The sequence below is a fragment of the Mustela lutreola genome, chromosome 4, assembly GCF_030435805.1.
Source record: "Mustela lutreola isolate mMusLut2 chromosome 4, mMusLut2.pri, whole genome shotgun sequence".
Classification (NCBI taxonomy): Eukaryota; Metazoa; Chordata; class Mammalia; order Carnivora; family Mustelidae; genus Mustela; species Mustela lutreola.
The window spans coordinates 146,328,649-146,354,434 of record NC_081293.1 but is presented as its reverse complement, the minus strand read 5'-3'; the positions used below and the strand labels follow the sequence as shown (position 1 = coordinate 146,354,434).

The window sequence follows — 25,786 nt, the reverse complement described above, 5'->3', positions numbered from 1 at the left end:
TTGGTTTCTGGTCGAAATTCTGGTTCAGTTCTCATCCTGGCTTGCAGGTGTCTGCCTTCTCACTATGTCCTCACATGGCTTTTCCTCAGTAAGTGCACGTGGAAAGAGATCCCTCTCTTTTCCTCTTCTCATAAGATCACCATTCCTATTCAATTCAATTAGGATCCCACCTGTATGATCTCATTTAACCTTAATTACCTTCTAAAAGCCTTATTAAATTAAATCACATCAGAGATTAGGGCTTCAATATATGAATTTGTGGGGAAACAATTCAGTTCACAGCAAGGTTATATCCCAAAAATAGGTTTATAAGCCAATTTATAAACATGTTTTCCTAAGATATTATATTCAAAGTGTGTTCCAGGACCACTGGCTACCAAAATTAGTTACTAAAAGCTTCCCACATGCATTTACCATGTTATAGTTTAATAAGAACTCCAAGGGTAAGAAAGCATGCATGGCTCATGAACTCTCCTGACTATAATCTCTGTCACTAGAGGAGACTCCCAAATCTACTTCCTACTATTCTCAATGGCAAAAAAGTATTTCTTCTCCTGTTATGTCCCTCTCATTTGTTGGAGATATTGCCAAAACTTTTTCCTGCATTAGTGATAGTGTCAAGAAGGTCACTGTCATACGAAAAGCTCTGATTTTAACAGGTGTAAGACCTTCTGACAAACTCTAGGTAAGAAAGGATGGTGAAAGTAGAGACCAGAAGAACTTAGAACTGTAAAATAGGTGCTCTAGCATTTGAAAACTGAAGGTAGAGAAATTAGGAAAGTGATGCAGAGTTGGCTCTGGTTATGGAAAATAATTGTAAACAACGGAAACTGTTCAGATAGGTCCTGGAAAGAGGAAAGAAATGGTAGTGGAGCAGAAAGCAATCCTGCTAACTACACTACATGGTTATTAACATCTTGCTAAAGTTGTTAAAACATGCAAAGCCAATTCATAAAATCAAAACTACTATAATTTGGAAAAAAAAAAACAAACCTGGTGCTTGTATTTTTTTTTCTTTCTATACACCATATTTACTTCCCCTTGGCCTCTCCACCAATTTATTCTTCAGCCTGATATGTATTGTGTGTGTGCACAGGCACACATGTACACATATGTTAGGAGGCAACAGTATACAAACTAGGGGAGATTAGGATTGATACAAAAGAAATGTGAAGAAACTGACATTCAAAATGGGATTTTGCATCAGTACACATAAAATTCTGGATTTTGTGGTCAGAGGATTTTTTCCAAATTCTTTTACATAACAAGAATTAAGCCGATGGTCTCAGATTATAGTCTTACATTGTGACAGCATCAAGACACTCCTACCATTGCCTTCTGATATTCAGCAAAGAGATTCTTTCTACCTATTACAACCAGGCCTAGAGTTTATTGATTTAGGCTTTAGGATAGGATCCAATAAGAGGAAGAAAGAGCCAAAAGTAATCCCTTCAGGTCCAAAGAGATTGGAGAAAGGCAAACAATCCAAAGGTGCAGCAGAAGCACCCCACCAGGGAACCCCACCAGGCTTCATTTTGCAGTGAAATCAGGAGAAAATCAGCTGCTTCAAATGCTAGGCAATTAAGAACAATAAGATGGACCAGAGAAATCGCCACAGAAGAAATCGCCACAGAAGAAATCGCCACAGATTCAGAGGACAGCATAAGCATCCAAGAACCTCATCAGGTCTCCATCACTCCCTCAGATATCCAAAAGCCATCTTGGAAGAAGAAGCTCAGAGACTGAGAAATTACCTAAAAAAAAAAAAAACTGCATCCAATAATAGTAAGTTGATCTTGAAGAGATGAATATATTAGTAATTGTGGAAAAGATCAATGTAATTAGGAAAAATAGAGCAGATATATCACACTTGAGTGAGCATGACTAATTCTAATATTGTGTTTGATTTTTAAGGTCAGAAATTTACTCTGCTAGATGATAGGGAAAAGGTCTAATCAAGATACTGCACAGAAGTCCCAAAGGATATGCGGTATAAATGGCTAGTGGTGTCTAACTATATTTTAGAATTAATGTGGCAATATGCCACTTACTGCCCCCTCAGATTTCATCTGGAATTTCTACCAAGCTTTTGCTTACAGAGTATTCTGAAAAACATTATGCTTTCAAACTTTCAAATATTTCTGTATAAATGTACAAAACATGAAGGCAGCTTTAGTAGTCTGCTGAGGAACTATCCAAAGAGGCTTCATTTTACTGCCAGGATTAAAATCTATCAATTTGAAAATAGCCCTCCAAAAGTTCAACTCACTTATAAACATGTAGAGGGGTGTAGACCTAACATGTATCGAAAACTCTGGTTCAGAAATTTTAGGTAAGGCTGTCCCACAGTAAGTCTTTCTGTAGATGAAGCAAATGTGGTGAGAATAGGATGAAAATATACTCTAGAGTAGAAAAATGTACAAGCTTGGCTGAAAAAAAAGACTAAGCCATCAGAAGAGGAAGCACAATTCTGAAAAAACTACAGAACATGGAACTGAGATCCTTTTAGCCTATATTTCCAGAGCTTCATGTCTATTTAGTAGGTAGCAAGAGTAAAGAGATGAAAAAAGCTGTAAGTAACAACTGAAATAGGGAAAACACTTTATACGCTGTTAAAAAATGAGATTAATGCAAAATACTTTGGTATCAATTTGAAAAATTATGTTAGAAGATGGAGAATGTCACATTCTCTATTTCATTACTCAGAGAATCAAGGGAAAGAAGAAGGGAAGAAGAGGAAGGGAAAGAGGGGAAGAGAAGGAAAGGGAAGGGAGGAAGGGGGAAAGGGGAAAAAAAGAACAAGTGACAGGAAAAAGAGTCCAGCAATTTATAAGCGCATAGCAATTATTCATATTGGTTTCCTAAAATAGTTAAAATGCTGTCTCTATAGAGGCATAGAGTGGAAGAGAGAATAAAGGCCCAAAAAGGACCAGTTATATACCTACTCATAAAAAGTTAGCACTAGGTAATATTATTCACATCTGAAGGAAGAACATCATGTTGCAATCTCTATATCTATAGAAGAAAAAAAGGAAGATTGCTGAATCAAACTTGATCTATGAAACATGAATGGTGGAAATAATTCATTCACTTGGAGTCACAGCAGAAAGCAATTCAGGAAATAGAGGAAGTGAGAGAAACTTAAGAAGGACATTTCAGCTTTTTCATTTTTATTATATATTCCCTTATTCTATAAAGCTCTAGTCTATATTATTTATAAATAACAATGACAATAAAAATTATAATTATATTATGTTATGTTATGTTATGTTATGTTATAATTACAGAGAAGTTATTAAGATTTGGGCAGTATGCAAAGCTCACTGCCTAGATAAACTCATATAATTCTTACAACAAGCATTAGCATAGATGCTATTATTAAGCACTTCTGTAATGAAATTCAGAGAGGTTGTTTAGCTAACAATTAGTGTAGCTGGAATGAGACCTTGGAGAAGAAGGGTATAAATGCTTAATCCATATATATAGCATATTATTTTATGCTAGTAAAATAAAAATCTAAATAAACTAAATTAAAAATGAAAATATTCTAATTTTATTTATAGAATCAAAGGTCTTCCTAGTGAACTATATCAGCTAAGACCTAACATCAATATTTTATCTTTAAAGGTTTTAAAATTCTACTATATAAAATTGCTAAAATATTAAAAATATTCAAGTATCACAAGTTGTATCTGGAGTAGTTGGGCATTTTCTAAGTTGTTTGCCATTACACTAGAGCAGTAGTTACCATCTCTCCCCACTCAGGGGCCATTTGGAAATTTCTAGAGACATTTTTGGTTATTAAGACTGAAGGAGCAGGTAAGCTTCTAGCCTCTGTTGGGTAGAAGCCAGGAATGCTGCTAAACATCTTACAGTCTAGTAAAAATAGTAGCCACTAGAAAACACAGTTTAAATGCTAATCTCCGCCCTAGATCACTATATTTTCACTTTTGTATGATGACACCTACTTTGAATACACACATGTACACACACACCCACTTCATATTTGCTTTGAAAGCTGCTTTAAATCCTTTATAGAATATGGCAAGAATAAAAGGAAAATATAGAGAAAGAAAGAATAAAAAGCAAAAGAGCAGAGAGAGAGAAAGCCCAGAGACGATGCAGAGAAGAGGAGAGAGAGGGAATAGGGAGGAAATAGTTTTATATTTTCATTGTTCTTTTTTTTTTTAAGATTTTATTTATTTATTTGACAGAGAGAGGGGGAATACAAACAGGGGGAGTGGGAAAGGGAGAAGTAGGCTTCCTGCAGAGCAGGGATCCTGATGAGGGGCTCAATCCCAGAATCTTGGGATCATGACCTGAGCCAAAAGCAGACGCTCAACAACTGAACCACCCAGGCACCCCTCACTGTTAACTTTTTAAAGTTGTGTTTTATTTCTTGCCTATTTTTGGGAATACAACCAAAAATGGCTTTTATCAATGTTGTTCTTTTTCTAAATTTATCCAAATAATTCTGTCTCCTGAACAGAACTGACACTAATATAAACTTATATTAAAGGGTTGTTCTGTCCTTTTCAGTTTCTTCAGTTTCACAAATGGTAGTGACAGAACCAGGAAAAACCTTTCACAGGTCCCATTCTTTTGCTTCAATCTCAACGTATTTTTCCTCAGACATCAGTGAAATTTCTTTTAATGATTTCAAAAAAGAAATAATTACATATCAGTGATGAAAGAAAAGATCAAGGACATCATAAGATTATTGGCATCTATACGAAAGGGTGGGGGAAGAAACAGACAAGTTCTACCCATTAAAAATCAAGTCTTTGAGAAAATGTTTGTTGATGAGAATGTTGGATTTGTCCCCGCACACATGTAAGGATGGGAGTAAATGGATAGCCGGCTGCCTCTGAGTGGTCATGAGTCATTCTGTTTGGTGAAAATGTCTAAGTGCTATTTGTGAATATATCCACTCTTCCAAATGTTCACTTCCTTTGGAAACAGATTTTCAGTATCTGAAAGCTGGGTACAATATTTAAAAAGCCACTGCTTTCATAGTTTCTTTTACTTCACTCTGAATTAGGAGCATGGATTAAAATAACCAAAATCCACGGTCAGGATTTGGCAAGAAATCAAGATGTTTCCTGAGTGCCACTCCCTCCCCTTATTCAGAAGGCTCTGTGCATGTGCATATCCTTCCGGTAACCACTTAATTACTTTCAGTTTTTTCCTTTTTTAAGAAATTGTTTACTCTGAGACTGGCCACACAAAAATGGAGAGCAAAATAAAAGTGTGACACACAGTGCACAAAATAATCAGAGTTCCAAGTAAGCTAATTCTCCGAAAGCTCTGTCACTGAATAATATACAGAATTTGTGGTTTTAAATAATAACAGCAAGCTTCCCCCTAAATACTTGCTCAGATCTGCAGCAGCTATAATTTAAATATTAACTGAAATGTGAAGAACCTCTTTGGTGTTAAGGGATACTGGTGATCCTTTATATAGACAAATAGAATCCATGAATAGGAAAAAGCACAAAAACATAGCTTAGAGAGGCTTACATATAGAAGTGGTACAAATTTGGGCTCAAGTAGCAGCCACATGTTTAAAAGACTCCAGAGGTCAGACTGGGTAAGGTAGATGTAACATAATGTAAGGCAAATGAAAGGCAGGGCCCTTGATGTAATTTTTCAATCTTAAATATTGAGAATTCCCCTCTTAAAAACTCCCTGACCATGCTAAAAGAAACTTATCTATGTGCTAAATATGGCTTCTGGGGTATCAGTGCATAACTTTTGCTGTCTAGAGTGATTTACTTCTACACAAAGTGTAGAAAATTCTGAAGTAGGAAATGGAGAGTTTAACTAATCTAACTCCTAAGGGTGTGTATTTATAAAGGATTCTAGCTTTGCCTGAGGATAAGACCAGAGGAATGATGCTCAGGTTAACATTTCAACTAAATGCTACAAATACTCACAGCACTACACAAAGTTTCATTGCACATTAAAATTTGTTCCTTGAGAAAATATACAATGGTGAAACACACAGTTCAGCAATGTTTTTAAATTACTTTGAAGCTTATTAATCGTAGTAATGCCTACAGGCATTTAAAAATGTAGCCTCATATTTCTGACACATCTACCCTAGTAAAAAATGCTAAATAAATAATTAATTTGTTAACTGTGGGGGAGGGGTTTGGAGCTAAGGTCACAAGTCAGGCAAGTAACCTGAACAGACTAATAAGGGGTAAATGGATTCTTGTAAAGAGGAAAGAGAAAATAAAGCAGAAGAAATATTAAAGAGATAATGACTGAGAACTTTTAAAAAATAGTAAAATCACAGATCCAAAAGATTCAGATTATAACTAGAATAAAAATGCCATTAATTCATTTACACAGACAAAACTACACCTAGCACATCACAAATGCTAAATTCTTAAAAAAAAAAAAAAAAATTGAAGGCATTCAGAGAAAAAGACATATCACATAAAATCCTGAACTAGGACAGGAATTCTGGCACATTTCTTAGCAGAAACTATTTAACCCAGAAGACAATGGAGTGACATCTTCCAAGTTTGCAAAAGAAAAACAATGTCAATCAGAATTCTATGCTAACAAAAATATCTCAAAAAAAATCTTTAAAAGGTGAAATAAAGATTTTTCAGAAAAGTAACTGCTTAGGTATTATACTTCCATCAGACCTGACTTACAAAAAATGGTAAAGAAAATCACTGAGGAAATGAAGAGTGTTAAAAATGATAATAATGAAGGTATTCATGTAAAAGAGACCTTTTCCCTTATTTTTATTCTTTAAAACATTGACTATCTAAAGCAAAAATAATAAAACTTTTGTTGAATGGTTTATGGCATATGTAAAAATCAGATATATCACAACATAGTATGTAGAATGGAAGGAGAAGACACAAACTGATATAGGATTTTAATATATGAAGTAGAGTAATATTATCTGAAGACTAACTTTGATATGTATTAATAGGTATAATGCTAGAGAAACTACTAAAAATACAGACTAAAAAAACTAACAAGCCAGTCGTGGATATAAAAGATATAACTTTTTAAAATATTCAATACAAAGGGAAGCAGAAAAAGAAAAGTGAAAATATATGTAACAAAAATAAAACAAATGACAAGATGGTCAATTTAAATTCAACCATAGCAAAAACTACTGGTCTAGAATACTGCTACTCAAAGTGTTGCCAATGGAACCATGGTGGCCCCATTCTACAAGATAAAAAAAGCAAGCATTTAGCAACTTCTACAGCAATTGTTTAGAATTTTATACCTGTTCAATCCAATAAGAATGAGTATTTATTCTGTATTTTTTATATCATTTTTAGAAATTCTTTTTTATTGTATTTTATAAAAGCACTGCTTAATGACAGGAAATAAGTAAACAAAATCTTGTTCTTTACCACAGAATAATTTGAGGAGCACTGATTTCATAGAGAAAGGACACTCTTTCCAAACTGTACTCAGAACTCTATTTGAGTAAGAGAGGTAGAAAGAAAAGGTTAAGCCAGAGGTAAAATTAGAGATGTGTGTTAGGGAGGGTGTCTGGGTGGCTCACTCGGTTGAGCAACTGACATTTGCTATCAGCTCAGGTCATGATCTCACAGTCATAGAATCGAGTCCCACATCCTGCTTGGTTGGTGGGGAATCTACTGGAGAAAATTTTCTCTCTTCTTCTCCCTTTGCCCCTAGCACAACTTGTGCATATGCGCATGCACACACGCTCTCTAAAATAAATAAATAAATAAATCTTTTTTTTTTTTTAAAGAAATTTGTGTTAGTTTTTAAATTACTGCCCCCCCACCCTTTTTAAAAGATGGTAGTTATTTATTTGCAAGAGAGCGAGAGAGACAGAGGTGGAGGTAGAAGAAGGACTCTCAAGAGGACTTCCCACTAAGTGCAAACTTGACAAAGAACTCAATCTCTCCACCCTGAAATCATGACCTGAGCCAAAACCAAGAGTCAGATGCTTAACCAACTAAGTCACGTAGGCACCCCATGTTAGGAGTTTTATTAATAAATCATCCTGCACAAGATAAGTCATACACTAAGAGAGGATGACTACCAATAATCTGTCCAGTAATTCCACCAATAGCTTATACCTAAAGGCCTTTGTAACCCCAGAATTCGGAGAAATTGTCAGGTTTTCTGATAAGCTTCTTTAACAGACATTCCAAGGAGCCAGTTTTTGGATTCCTCTACCTTTTTCCATTCTTTTGGGTGCTAGCTTTAGCAATGGTTTCATCAATGTTTAGTGCAATATCTATTTATCTATTTATTTATTATAAATATTTATCTATTATAATATCTATTTATCTATTTGGCTGACTTTAGAGTTAGACCTTAAAATTACCACTTAACAAATTGTTCAAACTTTGACAAGTTTATTAACCATGCTCTAAATAAAAATGGAGATGAGCTCTAGGTAAAAACGGAGATGATATCACCCTCTTCATAGGATTATACTACCTTTGTCACAGGATTATTAGTAGCATTAAATTAGTCAATGCATTCAAAGTGCTTAATATAGTACAGTACAATAGTGAAAGCAGTAAGCTCTCAGTAAATGTCCAATAAGAAAAAAAAAAAAATCCAGGGTTTTGGTTCCAACATTACTTTCTATTCTGCCACACATCAAAAACAAAAAATCATCTGTGATAATGCTGCAAGCCAGAAACTACTTCTAATCAGAAAGCTACTTTTTTTTTTTTTTTTAAATTTTTTATTTTTTATAAACATATATTTTTTATAAACATATATTTTTATCCCCAGGTCTGTGAATCACCAGGTTTACACACTTCACAGCTACTTTTTTTTTTAGCTGCATATGGATCTAGTTCAACTGGAGTTTCCTGAATGAATGCTGGCCTTTTCCAAGCACATCCAGCGTAGCTCAATCATTGGCACCTGAAATAAAGCTATTGCTCTGAAATGTCGCACATGATAGAAATTAAGCTACCTGTACTGAAAGTGGATGTGAAAGTATTTAAAAGGAAAAGAGGATGACTTAGAAGAAAAGGAATTTAGGCACAGTTTCCTTTGTATAATCTAAATGCAGCTTGTTGATTCTTTTCAGAAATATTCCCAGAGTTAAATACAATACTAGTTTGCCCATTAACAGAACAGGTTTCATATGCACCATGCATGGTTAATGTGGTACAATGATTCTTCCACGGATGCCTTGAATATTTCACCCTGAAAGCTGGGAACTAAAACTCCTCAGCCAATACTATGCAGTTGAGTAGGCAGCTGCTGCTATGCTATGCTGCTGCTTGGGCCACGGGGCATTTCTGAATAATTGAGTTTAAGCTTAAATAATGATCAGATGCCCATAGGAACCTCATGAGAGACACCAGACTCAACAAAGAAACAGGTTTTCATCACAGTACTAATTCTGTGCCATTTTAGGCACACTATATAAAAGTTAAAACTATGAAAGAAATTAAGCATTTTTTTAACTTTTTTTATTACAACAGGTAAAGTACATCATTTAAATTATTCATCCATTGTGGATCAGCTATTTCTGAAGACAGTATCCTGATTTGGTAACTTAGAAATTATCTAATATTTTTAAATCACTGAAATCATTTCAGCTTGATTTAATTTCTGAGAAACTTCAGTTTTAATTTTTCTACACAGCTTATTCTGTTTAAGCTCTATACAGTATGTATAATGGCATCTGCAAGTCAAATTTCTTATTTGTTTGTTTTAGGAAATAGAATAATTACCTTTCTTAAAAGGTATTTGAGAAGTTCAATATTTTTCTATCCTCACGCCTCTACTCTTAGGGTCTAGAGCTGAAGATTCCAGTATATATTTTCTTCCCAGGAAGAGTAAAAGTGGGGGTGAGAGTAGGAAAGATTCAGAGAGAGAAAAGCCTAGTTTGTTAGTAGATTCAGTGAAAGAGATAATAAAATCAAATTAATTACCCAAAAAAGCATAAAGTAAACATCTCCGGTCAGTATCTAAAGAAAGATGTAGGAGACAGACTGGAGCACCAAGTAAGTGCTGGACACTGTCTTAATCATTTTAGAAACATTACCTAATTTATTCCCCATGATATTTTTAGTCTCTTTTACAAAAGAGAGCTTAGGTAACTAGAACAGTTACAGGGTTAATAAAGTACAAACTGGGATTTCAATCAAAGTCAATCATAGATATGGATATTGTTATGGATGGCACTGTGCTCCCCTAAAATTCAAATGATAAAGACCTAACCCCAAAGTGACCATATTTATACACAGGGCCTTTAAAAGAGGTAGTGTGATCGGTATCCTTAGAAGAGGAAGTAGAGGAAGAGACACCAGTGATGCTCGCACACACACACACAGAAAAAGTCATGTGAGGACACTGAAAAACTGGCCATCTGCAAACCAAGGAAAGAGGCCTAAGGAGAAACCAATCCTGCCTACAGCTTAATCCTGAAATTCTAATTTCTAGAACTATAAAAATACACATATGTTAAAACAACGTAGAGTTGACCAAATCTTAATTGCTGTCAAGGATAGGATAAAGGCACATATTTTTCTACCCTGGGCATTAGCATCTCAAGAAAAAAGGGGGAATGATTATTTAAAAAGTTAATCAGGTTTTTTAAGTACCTGTTTTTGTTTTGTTTGTTTTGTGTGTATTTGTTTCTTTTCTGTTCTCCCTGGATTTCTTTGCAGTATAGGCTAGTTACATGATGTTCCAAATGCAGGATGACTGTGAAGCTTGGAAAGCCATCCATTTTTACTTCATTGGGGTATTTGAGCTATTGTTTAGGAACACCTTATATTTATATAGCTGTTAGTAAACAACAATTTGTTGTTTAAGCTACCTAGTTAGTAGTATCCTTTTATGGCAGGCTGAGCAGACAAATACAGATATGAACTTTAAAAAAAGATTTTCTATAGTATGTTCTACAGAACTTTTCTTAATGATAATGTTAAGTGCCATTAGTGCAGGGCTATGGGTGCCTTCAGAGTCTGACACATAATAGATCCTTAACAAATGTCAAGTGAATTAATGAATGAATAAAAACAAGTTAATTCTGTGTAATATATTTGACAGGGTTTGACTATGGCTAAAAACTCTGAAATGTGAAATTCCCCTCCGTACTGAAGTCCCGCATTACATCACTACTTTAATGAAGAACACTTCTCTCTTCGTCAGTTAGCACCACACCTAGATGTATAGCTTTCATTTGCTAGCAATAAGTGCCTCCTTCCTCTGGCTTGACAAACAGCAACATCTGGGTGCCACTAGCGTCCCAGACCTCTGTTGTCATGGTTCACCCCTGCTCCTCATAGAAACTTCCATGTCTCATAACTATTTGCCCAAAGAAGACAAGCTACCCATGCAACTCTTTTTTTTTTTTAAAAAAAGATTTATTTATTTGAGAGGGAAACAGAGAAACAGACAGCAAGCAAGTGTAAGTGCGGAAGAAGGGGCAGAGGGAGAGGGAGAGGATCTCAAGCAGACTCCCTGCTGAATGCAAAGCTCGTTTCAGGGCTCAATCCAACAGCTCGGAGATCATGACCTGAGCCAAAATCAAGAGTTAAACACTCAACCAACTGAGCCACCCAGGCATCCCATCCCTTAAGTCTTAATCAATAAGATGTTCAGTATCAAACTAACTGGAGGCTACTATCTGATATTTCCAGAAAAATTGATATCTTTTAAAAAGTTGATTTAAATTTGGATAAAGTATTACCACACAGTAATGCTATATTTGATCCCCAAAAGTGATGAAAACCATGTTTCATTAATCACCTCTACTTCAGAGGTAATTAAATGGAGGCCCAGAAAAAATTAAATGATTTGCTCATTCACAGTCACATAGGATCTTGTCACTCAAAGTGTGGTCCATGGATCATCAACACTGACATCCTATATATGGGGTGTTTGTAAGAGAGCCGAATCTTAGGTCCCATCCAGTTCTACTGAATTAGAATCCATATTTTAGAGTTAGAGAAACATTTTTTTAAAGATTTTATTTATTTATTTGACAGAGAGAGAGTGAGAGAGGGAACACAATCATGGGGAGTGTGAGAGGGAGAAGCAGGCTTCCCGCTGAGCAGGGAGCCCAATTTGGGGCTTGATCCCAGAACCCTGGGTAAGGTAATGGCTCAAGTAATGGTTCAGGTAATGATCTCAGGGTCATGAAATTGAGCCCCATGTCAGGCTCTGCGCTCAAAAGTGGAGCATGCTTAAGATTCTCTCTTTCCCTCTCCTTCTGCCCTCCCCCTCCACTCATGAGAGCTCTCAATCTTCTGCAAAAAAAAAAAAAGAGAGAGAGAGAGAGAGAGAGAAAGAAAAAACTGAGATGCTCAGATAAGTCAAATCATTACCAAAAGGGAGACTGCAATGCTGATTTCTCTGACTCCAGGTCTGGACAGAAGAACATATCCCTTAAAATCATAAAACCACTCAGTGTGAGTTCTGCCATTATGTAGGTAGCAATACTTCAAAAACTCTCAAGAGCCCTCTATAACTCTATGTGACTTTCACTTTTTCCTCCCATAAGGTAATGCTGAGAGTCATATTTTTGGGTTAAGGACCTATGGTATTCTTTATTGTATTTTTTGGATGGCTCTGCAGCCTTTAACTCTGTGCATTCTCCCTTCTCCCATGTGATACAACATGCCAGTTCTTTGAATGTATATATTCATATGATGTTAGATGTTTTGCTGAAATCCTGAGACTTTTGAAATGGAGCTGGGATCGATTTATGATGACAATGGGTGGGTAAACTCACATGCTTTCTCTCTTTTGTTCAACACTGGGAGGAACGCATGAATGACAGCCCATTCCCTTGGGATCACTTGTAGGTTAAAATGCCCACACCTTAGCTTCTTTAGTCATGGTGAGATGAAAAAGAAATAGTGTGGCTATAGGAAGGACCTTCAGATTCCAAATAAAACCATGGATATGATGAATGAATACTGTGACCGATATTCCATATGGAAAGAAGGCGTGAACTATTAATGCAGCAGCTGGAAGAGACAGGGGGCATGCCATGTACGTTAATACTCTACCACAAACCCCCTTCCAGTATGATCAAATGCTTTCCGGCAGCCCTACTGACCTTGCATGTACAATTGCTAAGTCACTCTTCATCTTCAGAAAAGTATCCCTTTGCTGTTTATGTGCCAGTGATAAGAATAAGTACAGGAACATATTTTTTGTGACAACGTGCTACATCTTGAGACTCTAAGGATTCTTAAGGTACTTGTGGACTCAAGGATTTGCCAATAATGTATCAACTTTTGTGCACTATGTGGTCAATCAAGGAATCTAAGAGTCCTTATGATTGTCAATCACAGTAATCGCTGGTCAGTCTTACTAAGACTACATTAGAGATACAGCCAAGAAATACCACCTCTGTATTCTTTTTAATCTGACGAACATACTGTGGAAAGGATATTTCATAATATGCTAATCCTTGTAATCACTAGACAGTACAAGTTAGAGCCCTGTTCCTACCACGACAGCTTAAAAAAATTACCCTGACCCAGTAGATGTGTGAAATAAGATTCTCTTTAACTCTTCCGACAGTCGTTTGGTGCAAGGGCAGAGGTTTTTCACTGTTCTAGTTTGAATTAAAATGCTGTATAGAGGTTCGTAATTTTTACCCCGAATTAATGATGTCTGAGTGCATGGATTTAATATTTCATAGGAATTACAATAAAGAGAATGCTCTTGGTAAAAGAAATAATTGTGCTTTCTTACGGCTAGGATTATTCTCATTTGGGAAATGAGTGTTGATAATCATATGAGATTGACATTATGGTGAGTTGTGAGTGCATCGCACTGGGGTTAAGAGCTTGAGAATGGGGAAATTTCTACTTCACCACATAACTGTGTGACTTGAACAAGTTACTCCCCTCTCTGAGCCTCAGTTTCCTTTTCTGTAGAATAGGAAGCCTCCGTTACACCTTTAGTAACAAGACTTTTGGGAATGCTGTAAGGATTAAAAGATGTGAGGTAGGTTATCATTGGAAGCTGCATGTAAAGAATGGCTACTCTCTGATGTGAGACTGAATTAGTCCAGTTCTATGAAAACCAATAGGTATGCTTTAAAGTGTTCTCTGGCCCTGCTGAGGCCAGAACATCTCACCTAATAGATCATCCCCTCATTAAGTCAACCTCCTGGATCAAAGTTAAGCATTATAATTTTACTTAGATGTTTAGAGTATAGCCCTGTATAGCTTAGCTATAACTTTTTATTGATTCATTCCATTTAATACTGAAGATACTGACTATCACAAACAGAAAGTTAATAGAAAAATACAGGCCTGGACTTTAGACTCCAAACACTGTATTCCTTGTGCTATATAGCACACACACAATTGGTGATGAACAAAAGAGAAGTCATCATACTCTGCTTCATGCATCGAATGGGGTCAATAAATCAGTTACCCTGAATCTAGCAGCTCAGATATAAATCAGTAAGAACCAGCTAGAGATAACTGAGGACACAATATAATAGTGTCTGCTAAAGAGGCAGCTAAAATATACATGAAAAACTACTGGGAAATAGAACACAAATGTCACTGCATTTGCAATATACTTGAAAATGGGCAGGTGTTAGAGTATTGTATTTAGTTTTCAGCTGCACAATTTATATAGGAAATGATGTCCAAATAATGTTCCTAGGGACTGGGAACCCCCAAAATGCTGCTAAGATCCAGAGGTACCCAGATGTCTCACAGCCACAGCTTAGATAATTGCACCCTCACTTTCAAGCTCCTCCATACCTCCAAGATCAGATCTTAAAAGAGATTTCAGGATCTCAAGGTGTGACTGTAAATCTACCACACCTCAATCCAGGAGTCAAAGAGGAGGCCAGAAATTCTATGTGTTCTAGATACAGCAACCCTACTGCACAAGATAATCACATCTTCACAAGCACGAGTGAAGATGGGGACCCAGAACTCTGAAAAGTCTTAACAAACCTACTCTGTTGCCCCTATTATTCCTCCTTAAGTTAGAAACCACAAGAAGCCAGGACTCCCAGGTCATCCCTCACTCATCAGTGCTAAGCTCCAAAAGGGAACACTTCCCATTAACTACCATTTCTATCCCCAGATTCCATACCATCTTCCTTCCTTGCTTGCTTTTCTGCGGAACATTCATCATTTCACACATTTATTTGAACTAATTCATATTTATCTGTCCTCCCTACAAGAATGTTAGTTCCACAAGGATAGAATTTTTCTTCTACTGTACTCATTACTATACTTACAGTTCCTGGCTTATAATAATCAATCAATATTTATTATGTAAACAAGTGAATTAATGAGTGAGGTAGGTTCCAGTTGAAGTTGAGGTAGCTTCCGGAAGCTGTAAGTATATTAAGTCTAAAGCCAATTAGTATTGGGTATTTGACTTCTTGCATACTTGCTTTTAATAGAATAGTTAGCTGAACCTGAATAGTGCACTCACTAGCTCTCAAAATGAAGAAATGATGCCTCTGTCAAAGAAAGCTGAGAAAGGAAGACTGTCTTGTACAAATATTCTATTAGAAAAATGACTTTGGATCTTGTTCAATGAAATGACCAGATATTTTGCCTTCAGTCCATATCACCATGGACTCCCAGGTCTCTTTCACTAAAGGTCATGAATATAAAAGAAGGAAGATTAACACAAAGTGGTAAGTATAATAAGGGATATGACTGAGAACTGAAAAGAAAATAAGAAATTCAAAAGAAGAATATGCAGCTAGAGTTGCTTCACACTTAGCACATAGGAGTCTTTCAATACCTGTTTATTCAAAAATTGAATGTATAATGTTGAAATGTCTAAAGGAGAGGTAATAGATTAAAGGGAAAAAAGAGTAATCTCTTTAGCAGCAAAGAATTTCACTAAGTTCAGGCCTTGTTTTTTATTTCTTTGAATGGAAACACTTCAAAATGGTACAGGATCATTTTAAAGGATATCTACATGTGTCCACAGTAAATGCTAATTAGAGACCATATGCACCATATTATTTAGAATATGGTAACAAAATAAATTAACCAAATGATTTTGGACACATGTCATTCTCAAAGACAACAGTTTTTTAATAGTCTTCATTAAAAAATTTAAAAATATGATTAATGTATGCTTTGTTGCTAAGATAAGTCATTGTTTAATCTTTCAAGTCCTTAATTTTACTTGTTATTTTAGATCTTAAAATAAGACCTTGTATAGTAATAATGATGCTGCTAGCCTAGGAGTCAGGAGCTATCAGTTCCACCCAGGAGTTTTGAATGATTTAGTCTAAGGAAATCTGCCATGAACTGCTTGTTATGGCTCAACCATTCAGTAAACAAGATAAACTACATAAAATATAAACTATATTTTAGTTTATTTCAGTTTTGGATTTTGAAAGAAAATGATAGAATATGAAAATTTAGAAGTTACACTTTACTAAACTTTGTCTGTCAAAATACTTAAGACAAATCCAATAATGTACCAATATTCTGTATTAGATATTAGCTTATTATAGGGATGAATATCTGCATCAGGAAGTATCCAAGGTAGAAATATGACAAATGAAAGTATTAATGCAGCTTTTTCACATCAAAGTGAAAAGGTGAGATGGGACAGGATTTAGCATCATTCCAAGCTGCACAACTTAGAAGCTGACCAAAGATTCCTTTTTTCTAAGTAATTTCATTTCCTTTCTTAACTCTAAATGTTCATCTAAACTCAGGCCTTATGTTTTCTTGATGGCTGCAAGTGGGAACCAGTAGATGATTGTATATTCAAATTCATTCAGGTACTTTTTAATTTCTCGGTACTTTTTAATTTTTTGTTTCATTGAACTATAAATTTCTTGAATTCAAAGCTTAATGTTCATCAAATCCATTTACCTTTAGCAACAGCATAGTTTAAGTTGCAATTTCTTTAGAGAAATCAAATTATAGACCAGAGAAAAATTACAGAACAAGAAATTCCAGAAATGGATATATTTTCTTCTTCTAAGCAACTGAAAGACTTGCCATTAGAACTTTTTTTTTTCTTTTTACTGTTATTGGGCAAGACCCAATGTAGTGTAATGGGTAAAATAATACAATGATAATAATGTAGTAGAAAATAGCAGGCGACTTTCTTTTGGTTGACAGTATTGCTCATACAGTTTTTATAGGTGTTGTGGTCCTGAGAATGTAAAAAAACATGTGTAAAGCTTTGATGATGGCATTTTTAAATATCTCATGTTGACAAAGGAAGAATTTTAATAGCTGTCTTATATTCATGTGTACTCGAAATAAGAAAATGAAAATGGAATTTCAAAATGTGTCCTTTTCATAAAATCAAAGCAACAGAAATTTAATCACAAATGAGATACTACAGGTAAGTGATTTAAGAAGGAAGAAAAGGTTTTCATTTCTAATTGTGTCTTCCCTGCAATGAACATTAGACATTTAAAGATTATATAAAATTTTACATTTTGTAGTAAACATAGAGTTATGTATATATGTTTATATCTGTGGGACAAGTCATCTATTTCCTCACAACTATTATTGAGTATATACCATTAGCATAATCTACACAATATTTGGAAAATTCCTTTGTTATTTAGAAGGAATTTCCTAGCTTGCATAATATTTTGTACTGTATTTTCCTTAGCTGGGGCAACATTATCTTTTTGTAGAATCCACAATATGAAACAAAATTCTGAAACAATTCCATTAGGGCAGCTTCTTATGAGTTTTACTTTTTCCAGGTGCTATGCGGTGTTCCTGCTAGTATCATTTGCATTCAGTTTAAAACTAATGAAAATTCACATAGGAGAAGGGGAGATGGGGAAAAGACGGATCCTGAATCTTAGTTGATCCTATTTTGGAGGGTAGAGGGCTGCGATGCTTCTCTGATAGCAGGAGTGGAGGAAATGAAGCACTGATTGGCAAACCAGGTTTGAGCTGAGCATTAATACAAAGAAAATCAACATTATCCTGATTAGTACATGTAAGAAACACATGCCACCCCCACCTCCTTCTGCAGATGTAACAACAGGCATTGCGTCTGCTTAGGTTAACTGGGTGGGAATAGCACATAATGCATATACTTATGATAAAAGGAAGGGGCTCCAACGTACATATTTTGGCATAAACAGTAGGTTTTGTTGTTGTTGTTGCTTTAGGGAATAAAGATTCCTTACTAATCAGCAATACCTTAGTATGATTATTAAAAATATGGTGTTGTTATTATGGCCTAAACAATTAATGCCTAGATATACACCCCCCCCTACACCCCGCACATATCCCTTCCCACAAACTCATACAAATATGTTCATCTTGAAAATCATCTTGAAAATTTATTTAGCTTATGATTACTTAAATAGTCCCCACAATGCCCTTCTTTCTGTTCTGGAAGCCCCCTCTTCTGTGTTCCCATAGCACATGTGTCCAAATCAGCACAATGAATAGGCTATAAGCAACTGAGAAATGTGGTCTCATTTAGTCTTTGCATTCCCACACCTTATCTAATGACTGGCAAAAAGTCGTCTTTTTCCAGCTCTTCACTCTTCATATGATGGCATATGTTATGCCTTCTAAATTACTGATTATGGTTCAAAGAAGACCACTCTAAATAGCAGGAGAAGAATGTATTAATCAAATATTTCTGTTAATCAAATATTTCTGAATTTAACTGTATGTCTATAGATTTGGTCATAATTAATCATTTCCTGATATTATAATACAAAAGAGAAAGTCAGAGAGGTCCTTTAAAAGACTTGCCGTTAGAACTTTTTTTTTTTAACTGCTATTAGGGAAGACCCAATATAGTGTAATGGGTAAAATAATACAAAGATACAAATGTAGTAGAAAATAGCAGGCAGCTCTCTTTTGAATGTATGCATATAAAATATTTATATGTAAGTAAATTTTATATATCAGAGGAGAGAGCTTACATTTTTAATCTGACAGAATGAAAGAAAGCTTGAGACATTTCATCCAAACCTGCCTCCTGTACAGTAAGTATAGTTAATACATACCTAAAATGTCTGCTGAAAACCTCAGGGCAACTGAAATGAGCCTTAAATTACCTCCCCATAACCACCTAATCCTTCTCCCAATCTCCCCTTTTCCAAATCACAAAAATGACATCTCTAACCTCCACAATGTGTCAGATATAGCAATAATCAAATAGAATATAGGTAGAATAAAAGTTTGTAATAAAAAGCCAGTTTCGTGTTCACAGATTGACTGAGTTGCTGCTGGAGAAGGTGCCTTGACTAAACCTCGTAGAGCCTCATTTTTTGGCACATCTTTGACCAGTTAGGCGGTCCCAGATTCTGCCCATACTCAGCAATTCCTCATTCCTCCTAGGGAATTGTTCTGCCTCTTCTACAGCTCCTCCTCCACCAATTAAGGGGTCTGACACTGCCCATTGACCACGTTTATTTTTCTGCCTTTTTGGCACCAGAAGCTTGTCTTTTGTAGGATATAAGTGGAATTCTCTGCTGTCTGCAGGGCTTTCCCCAGGGAACAGAGCATGAAACCCAAACTTATATATAAAATCATATCCTGTTTGCAAACATCATATTCCCTTTGCTTCTCACTAATCTGGTCCTATAAACCCCAGCACAGCTTGAGAGCCCATTCCTCATCTAAACAAATGCCATAAGCTCCTTTATACTTTTACAACCATGTCAAAAAATAATATTGCCTGCCAATAGTGATGTGATTGGAGTTGCCTCCTCCGAGCCATAAAAGAAGTGCAGAGTCTGTTATCAATTTCTCTAAGTGTATCAAGGGAATTATGGGTCGATTCAGTTCCAAGTTATAAATGACAACTCAAAAGCCGCAGAAGCGTTTGAAGCTGGGAGCTGATGACGACATTATCATAAAAGCCTGCTCGTCCTTACTTTTGTGGGGTTTTTTTGTGGCCTATCAAGTGAAGAGGGAAAAGTAAAGCTGAGAAATGATTTCAAGATTTCTTCACACAGCAGCAGGTCAGATGGCCAGAAAAATGATCACTATTTTTAGTGATATACCCTTAGGAATGAGTACTAAAGTGGTCCTGCACTGGCTTTTATGTCCAGAGTCCCTTAATTATCTATTTCATTAGATGATGACTAAGTCCTGGGATTTGGTAAAATGCTCTCTGCAACTGATGCATTTTCTTGTACTGCAATCACACACTAATGAGAAGTGAGTCATACCATAGTAACTAACAAAATGAGAACCAAACACAAGGAATTAGAAATGCTTGTGAATGTTGCTCAAAATGCAATTCTGGAAAATGTACTTTAAAGCACCTTAAATACCATTTGCCCTTTGAGCAACTTAACCAACTACTGGCAAATTATCATAGGCAAAGAGTACACTTATCATGATGAGCACTGGATAATGTTTAGAACTGCTGAATCGCTGTATTTTACACCAAAAACTAATATAGCATTATATGTTAACTATACTGTAATTTAAAAACTTTAAAAATTATCACATGGAATTTTAGGAGAAAATTTAGTAAGTAGGGATTTTCTGATTTTACAATGTCCCTGGTAGTCTTCCCAAAAGCCAGTCAATCCATTAGCTTTCAGTAGGTATATAATTAAGCCATCCAGTAGCATGGTATAAATTCTAGAGACTAGAGTTTACTTATTGGGAAGCACTAGGTATTTTGGAATTTAAGTCAATCATGTGAACTGCAAGAGTACCTTAGCACAAGAGCAATATTGGTGTTTTCCAAGTTCTCCGAAGTGCCCCATGTTGTGAAGCTGGACCACTCTCACGTCATACTGGCTCTCTTTGTATATTTAATATGTCTAGGACTGTCCCCAAAGTAAAAATTTAGATGTTACAAATCTAGAGGATGCAGAGTTTCTCTGAGGACTTATATCAAAACCCAAGATCTGAGGGGCTAAAAGGTTTCTGAATACCTAAGAACACAATTTGGTTTCTGGGAAGAAAAAAGGTCAAATCAAACTTGTTCTCTAGGGTACCAACATGGACAAGCTTGTGCATGCACATGCACGCATCATGCATGTTCACACTTACTTGGACCTACATAAAACCACCAGAAGACCTTCAGAAGACTAAGAGGTCAATCTGATAAACAGAAGTGCCTCTCTCCAGCACTCTACAGAATTGAAGTCCAACTAATCCAGTCTTCCACCTTCTGCCTCTGCTCGCTGTAGCTAGATTTATATACTACCATTGCTGCCACCAAGGTTAAAGTCAGTGTTTGGGGACATTAGCAAGGACTTAATTTATGATACTGACTATGCTTTGTGTTGAACATACAGGGACAAAAGCAGTACTCACTCTTCATTCCTTGGGCACTTCAAAGTGTTCACTAACGCAGTTCCAGCTGAAGAATAAGAAGTTACCCTGGTACAGGTTTAGAGCAGTTGAGTAACAAGTACTTTGTGTTCAAAGACAGTGTAGTATAGGTACAATCCAAGTCAGACTTGGGAGATGGATCCTAAGGAGATGTCCTCATTTCAGGTCTGGGTCATGAATTAAGAGTAAAGGAGTGGGAGTTTGATGACCATCACTCATTTAAGAGCCATATCATGTATCTATCATATATCTCCCTAATTAGTTATTAGCTTTGTTTCATTTGCAGGTAATCAACCACTCTCTTAAAATGAGCACTTGGGATTTTAGAAAATAAGCCAAAAACCAGTGATACCTATTTTAAAGTCAGTTTATCCTCTGCTTTCACAAATGATTTTTCAAGTTCCTGGCTTCACAGTGGGTTTGCTAAAAATAAGGAAGGGTTTATGTAGGATGATGATTGTCTTGAGCTCAGGGTCAAAAAGTGAAGCTCACTGTTGAGCTGCTACAAAACAGACCATGCTATACCAGCCACACTGTTGCACTGTGAGGCTCTAGGGACTGTGGCCAGCCTGTTGAATATGAAAACCATGGAAGGACCTAAAGAACTCTTTTAGAACAGCTACACATGGACATACACATCAACTTCACACTTTTTTAGCATTTTACCCTTTCCTGTGACTTCAGGAAAATGACATCCATTCTCTGAGCCTTTAGTTTCTCATCTGCAAATTAGTATTAATAGTAAGAACTATTTTACAAAGCTCTTATGAACCTCAGTTGTATGTTAGTGAATTGTAAAATCCAAGCAGATATTGGTTATTGTAGTTGCCATTCTTATTTCTAGAAAGGGCAGAATCATAGGTGAAGGACTAGAAAGATAATCCTTGTGAAGTCTAGAATCACTAAAATGATAGAATTAACTTAAAATATGTGGGATTTCCCTGTATAAAATTTAGTTAAATTTTGCCTAAAATATGACGTACACAGTTCTTTCCCTTCAATGTCCAAGAAGCCTGCTTGAAACCTGATCTAGAATTATACAGTCCTAACATGACTTAACACTTAGTCTTTGTTACTGCTAAGGGTTAACTTTAAACAGATTGCAGGTTAAAGGATGTGTTCTAATTATCCACAAAAATGTAGACATTTTTCTTCACATGTCATTGGATTCAAACAAATTTGTCTTTGAAATGTGGTATAAATATCCTGGGTCAAAAAAGGCTTTGTTAATTACTCAAGATAAAAATGGCCCTAGGGGTTCACAAACAAAGTGTGCTACAATGCAAAGCACTTTGTGAAGATAATGCTATTTTCATCAGGAATATAATGTACTTGCATATTCAGTGTGATTCTATTGAGAACTGAATTCTACTGCAAAACTGCTAAACCTTCTTGTGTTTCCCCAGTTACATAAGTTTAGCAAAGCTAGCTTTATGGAATGTGACCTGTGCATTCACAAAGAACCCTAGAATTAGAAGGGCCCAACAGTTGGACTAATTCACTGTGTCGTCATCTTGGAATTCTTAATAAATTTTGAGCATGGAGATCTGCATTTTTACTGGGAATTGAGCTCTACAAATTACTTAACCAATCCTGAAGTCTAGGATAACTTTTATTGACACATAGCCTGAATAAATAAATCAAAAGAGATATTTTTGGCCATTTAAAACAGTAAACAAATTCATACTTACCCCAAGTCCACCACAAGGTAATGAGGAAAAAAACTTTTGAGAGGCATCACCTATACATTAAGAAGACATGTAAAAAATAAATCAATAGGGAATATAATTGTAATTTTAAAAATTTTAGTTTATTAACACATAATATCATGACACATAATATTTACCACTTGATTTAGAAGAAAATTAATCAAATTTTAAATAGGTACAAACTTAAAGCAAATGAATTATTACTATACATACAGTCTATTGCCCCACATGAACAAACATATACTTACAAATTTGAGTCTCAAAAAAATTTTAGGATCCCTACACATCATTTAATATATCACACATCTCATATATATATATATATATATATATATATATATATATATTTTTTTTTTTTTTTTACTTAAAATAACTCAGCCGGTCTCTCAGGATATCCCTCTAAAGTGATGTTTTGAGCTACAAGTTTTTGAAAAACACTGTCATTTTTAAAATGTTTTAAATATTAAAACATCTACTCAAATACACAGACTTTCAATTTCTACTTCAGATATAACTAAGACAAAGTATACTATAAGCCTCTTCAAAGTCCACATTTTTTAAGCAAGCCAGGAAACACTATAATAAGGATAGCCTTTTTGGGAAATCTATATAATATAAATAGAAATACATCTTCTTTAAAATGTATACCAAGGTCTTGCTTGTGACTGTCTCTTAGAATTGGCATTTCATGGAATTTTTAATCATTTTGTTTACCTACATTTTCATTTTCTACAGTATCTACATTTAATAGAGTAAACAAGAATATTCACTCCTAAACCTCCCTGCAAAGTAATTAAAGGAATAGACAATGATAATTTCTACCCCAAATCATTTGTTGTACTGATGATCAACAAAATGAAAAATAATGAAAATTGAAAATAGGTTTGTGGCAGACTTCACATGACATGTCAGCAAAAGTCTAGCTAGATTTTGTTGTCAAAGAAGAACATTTTTTTTAAACCTTTTTTTGTAAACAATAAATTGTGCTGATTTTTCAAATGGAATTGCTAATGGATGGGAAATGATAAGGAAAAATTAAAGTGCAAATGAAAACATAAGACATCTCATACAAATAAAGCTAGGAAAAAAAATAAGAAATCAACAAAAAAAAATAAGGAAACCATGGAAAAATTTTACAACTAGAATAATGACATCAATAAAAAATACATTAAAAGAATTTATGGATAGCCTGGAGAAGGGCAAAATTTCTGTAAGTGATTGTTGCTCATAACAATAGTTCTGTATTCCTGAATATTCTGCAAGAATGTATTAGTCACATGTGAAATTAAAATATATAATATTGTATATTTTAACCTTTGAACTCTGCATTCTACAGCCAGTGAAAAGGGATAAAGGTGATACTGCAATGTAATAAATTTAAAGTACTTTTTAAAAATCATTAAACTCTAAGAGAATAAAATAAATGATAAGCTGCTTAAGAATTTTTACTTAGTAATGTTTATAATACTATAAAACAGCCAAATAATCAATAATTTAAATTTAGTAATGTGTTAAAAAATTTTAATGCACTGAATTGACTGGATTTATTTTTTAATAATGGTACATTGCCTTATCCATGTTCTCAGATCTAGCTAGCTACAAGATAATGATAACTGAAACAGTTATCCTGAATAACAGGAATATTAATTCAAAGGAAAACCCTGCACCAGAAATGATTGGAGAAAATGTTTTTAAAGTGTCACCTTACAGGGCCTAGAGTATTTAAAGAGATAAATGGTGCCCATTTTCAAATCTACTCATTTTATAAGCTATAGATATCTCTCAAGATACAAAGACTGATAGGTCTGGTCATAACAAACTTTTATTTAAATCCTTCCTCCCTAACTCCAGAACATAACTATCAAAAACAGTAAAATCATTTTAACTCAGAAAATCACACAACTACATGCACAATGACAGATACCAACCCCTCTCCCTCTGTGCTGGGCAAGACTGGGGGAGAAAGAAGGATATATGAGAGTCAAAGAAAGGGTTAAAGAGAGGGAAAATATCTCAGTGTTTATAAATTTCTACATATTTATACATAGCAACTTTAAACTGGTCTTTTAGATGGAAGTACAAAGCCACAAAAATTCAAATTTTATAAAAAAGAAAGATAAAAAAATAAAATTAAATAACAACAACAAATTTCATAAGGAACAAAAAAAGGAGGAAAAGTTGAACTTTTAAAAGAATGAGATTTTTTAAAAATGAGATTATTCACTTAGAATTTGAATTAAGGAACACAGCTAAGTTTCTGGATTCACATGAGAAACTGAAGTAGTTCAGAGGTATTATCAAAGTTGAATTTAGGAGCACCTCCCTGCCTCAGTTATTTAAGCATCTGCCTTTAGTTTGGGTCATGATCCTCTGGTCCTGGGATGGAGCCTTGCTCAGGCTTCCTACTCAATGGGAAGCCTGCATCTTCCCCTTCCTCTGCCCCTCTCCCCAGCTCCCGTGTGCACGTGCATGCGCCCTTTCCCTCTCTCAAATAAATGAAATCTTCCCCCAAAAAGTTGAATTTAGTGCTTAAAATCAGGATGTAACAGTGCAACATCCCTATTCATCTTTACTCATGTAGCCTGCACACAATATTGAAATTGTTGCACCGATCCCTGAGAGGTACCTATGGAACTCCTCATGTGTATCTAAAGCTAACTTAAATCACCAACTGTACAAGTATTATCCATATTAAGTGCTAAAAACTAATGACATATATGGCCAATTTATTTAAATTAAAACTGTAAAAACTACCAAGATATGGAAGCAGCCCAAGTGTCCACCAACTAATGAATGGATAAAGATGTGGTATATATAAAGAATGAAATA

General features: G+C 35.2%; 1 protein-coding gene across 13 annotated transcripts in view; it reads right to left on the bottom strand.

The window, feature by feature from the left end:
* Positions 1-25,786, bottom strand: part of HDAC9 (histone deacetylase 9) — a 940,182-nt gene that overhangs the window by 245,391 nt on the left and 669,005 nt on the right. For all 13 annotated transcript variants that reach the window (XR_009352864.1, XM_059171303.1, XM_059171302.1 and 10 more), the window contains one exon: positions 22,940-22,989. Coding sequence is in view for 12 of the 13 variants with exons in the window: in XM_059171303.1 (XP_059027286.1) it covers positions 22,940-22,989 (50 nt within the window). In the remaining variant the exon portion in view is untranslated. The remainder of the gene's footprint in view (positions 1-22,939; positions 22,990-25,786) is intronic.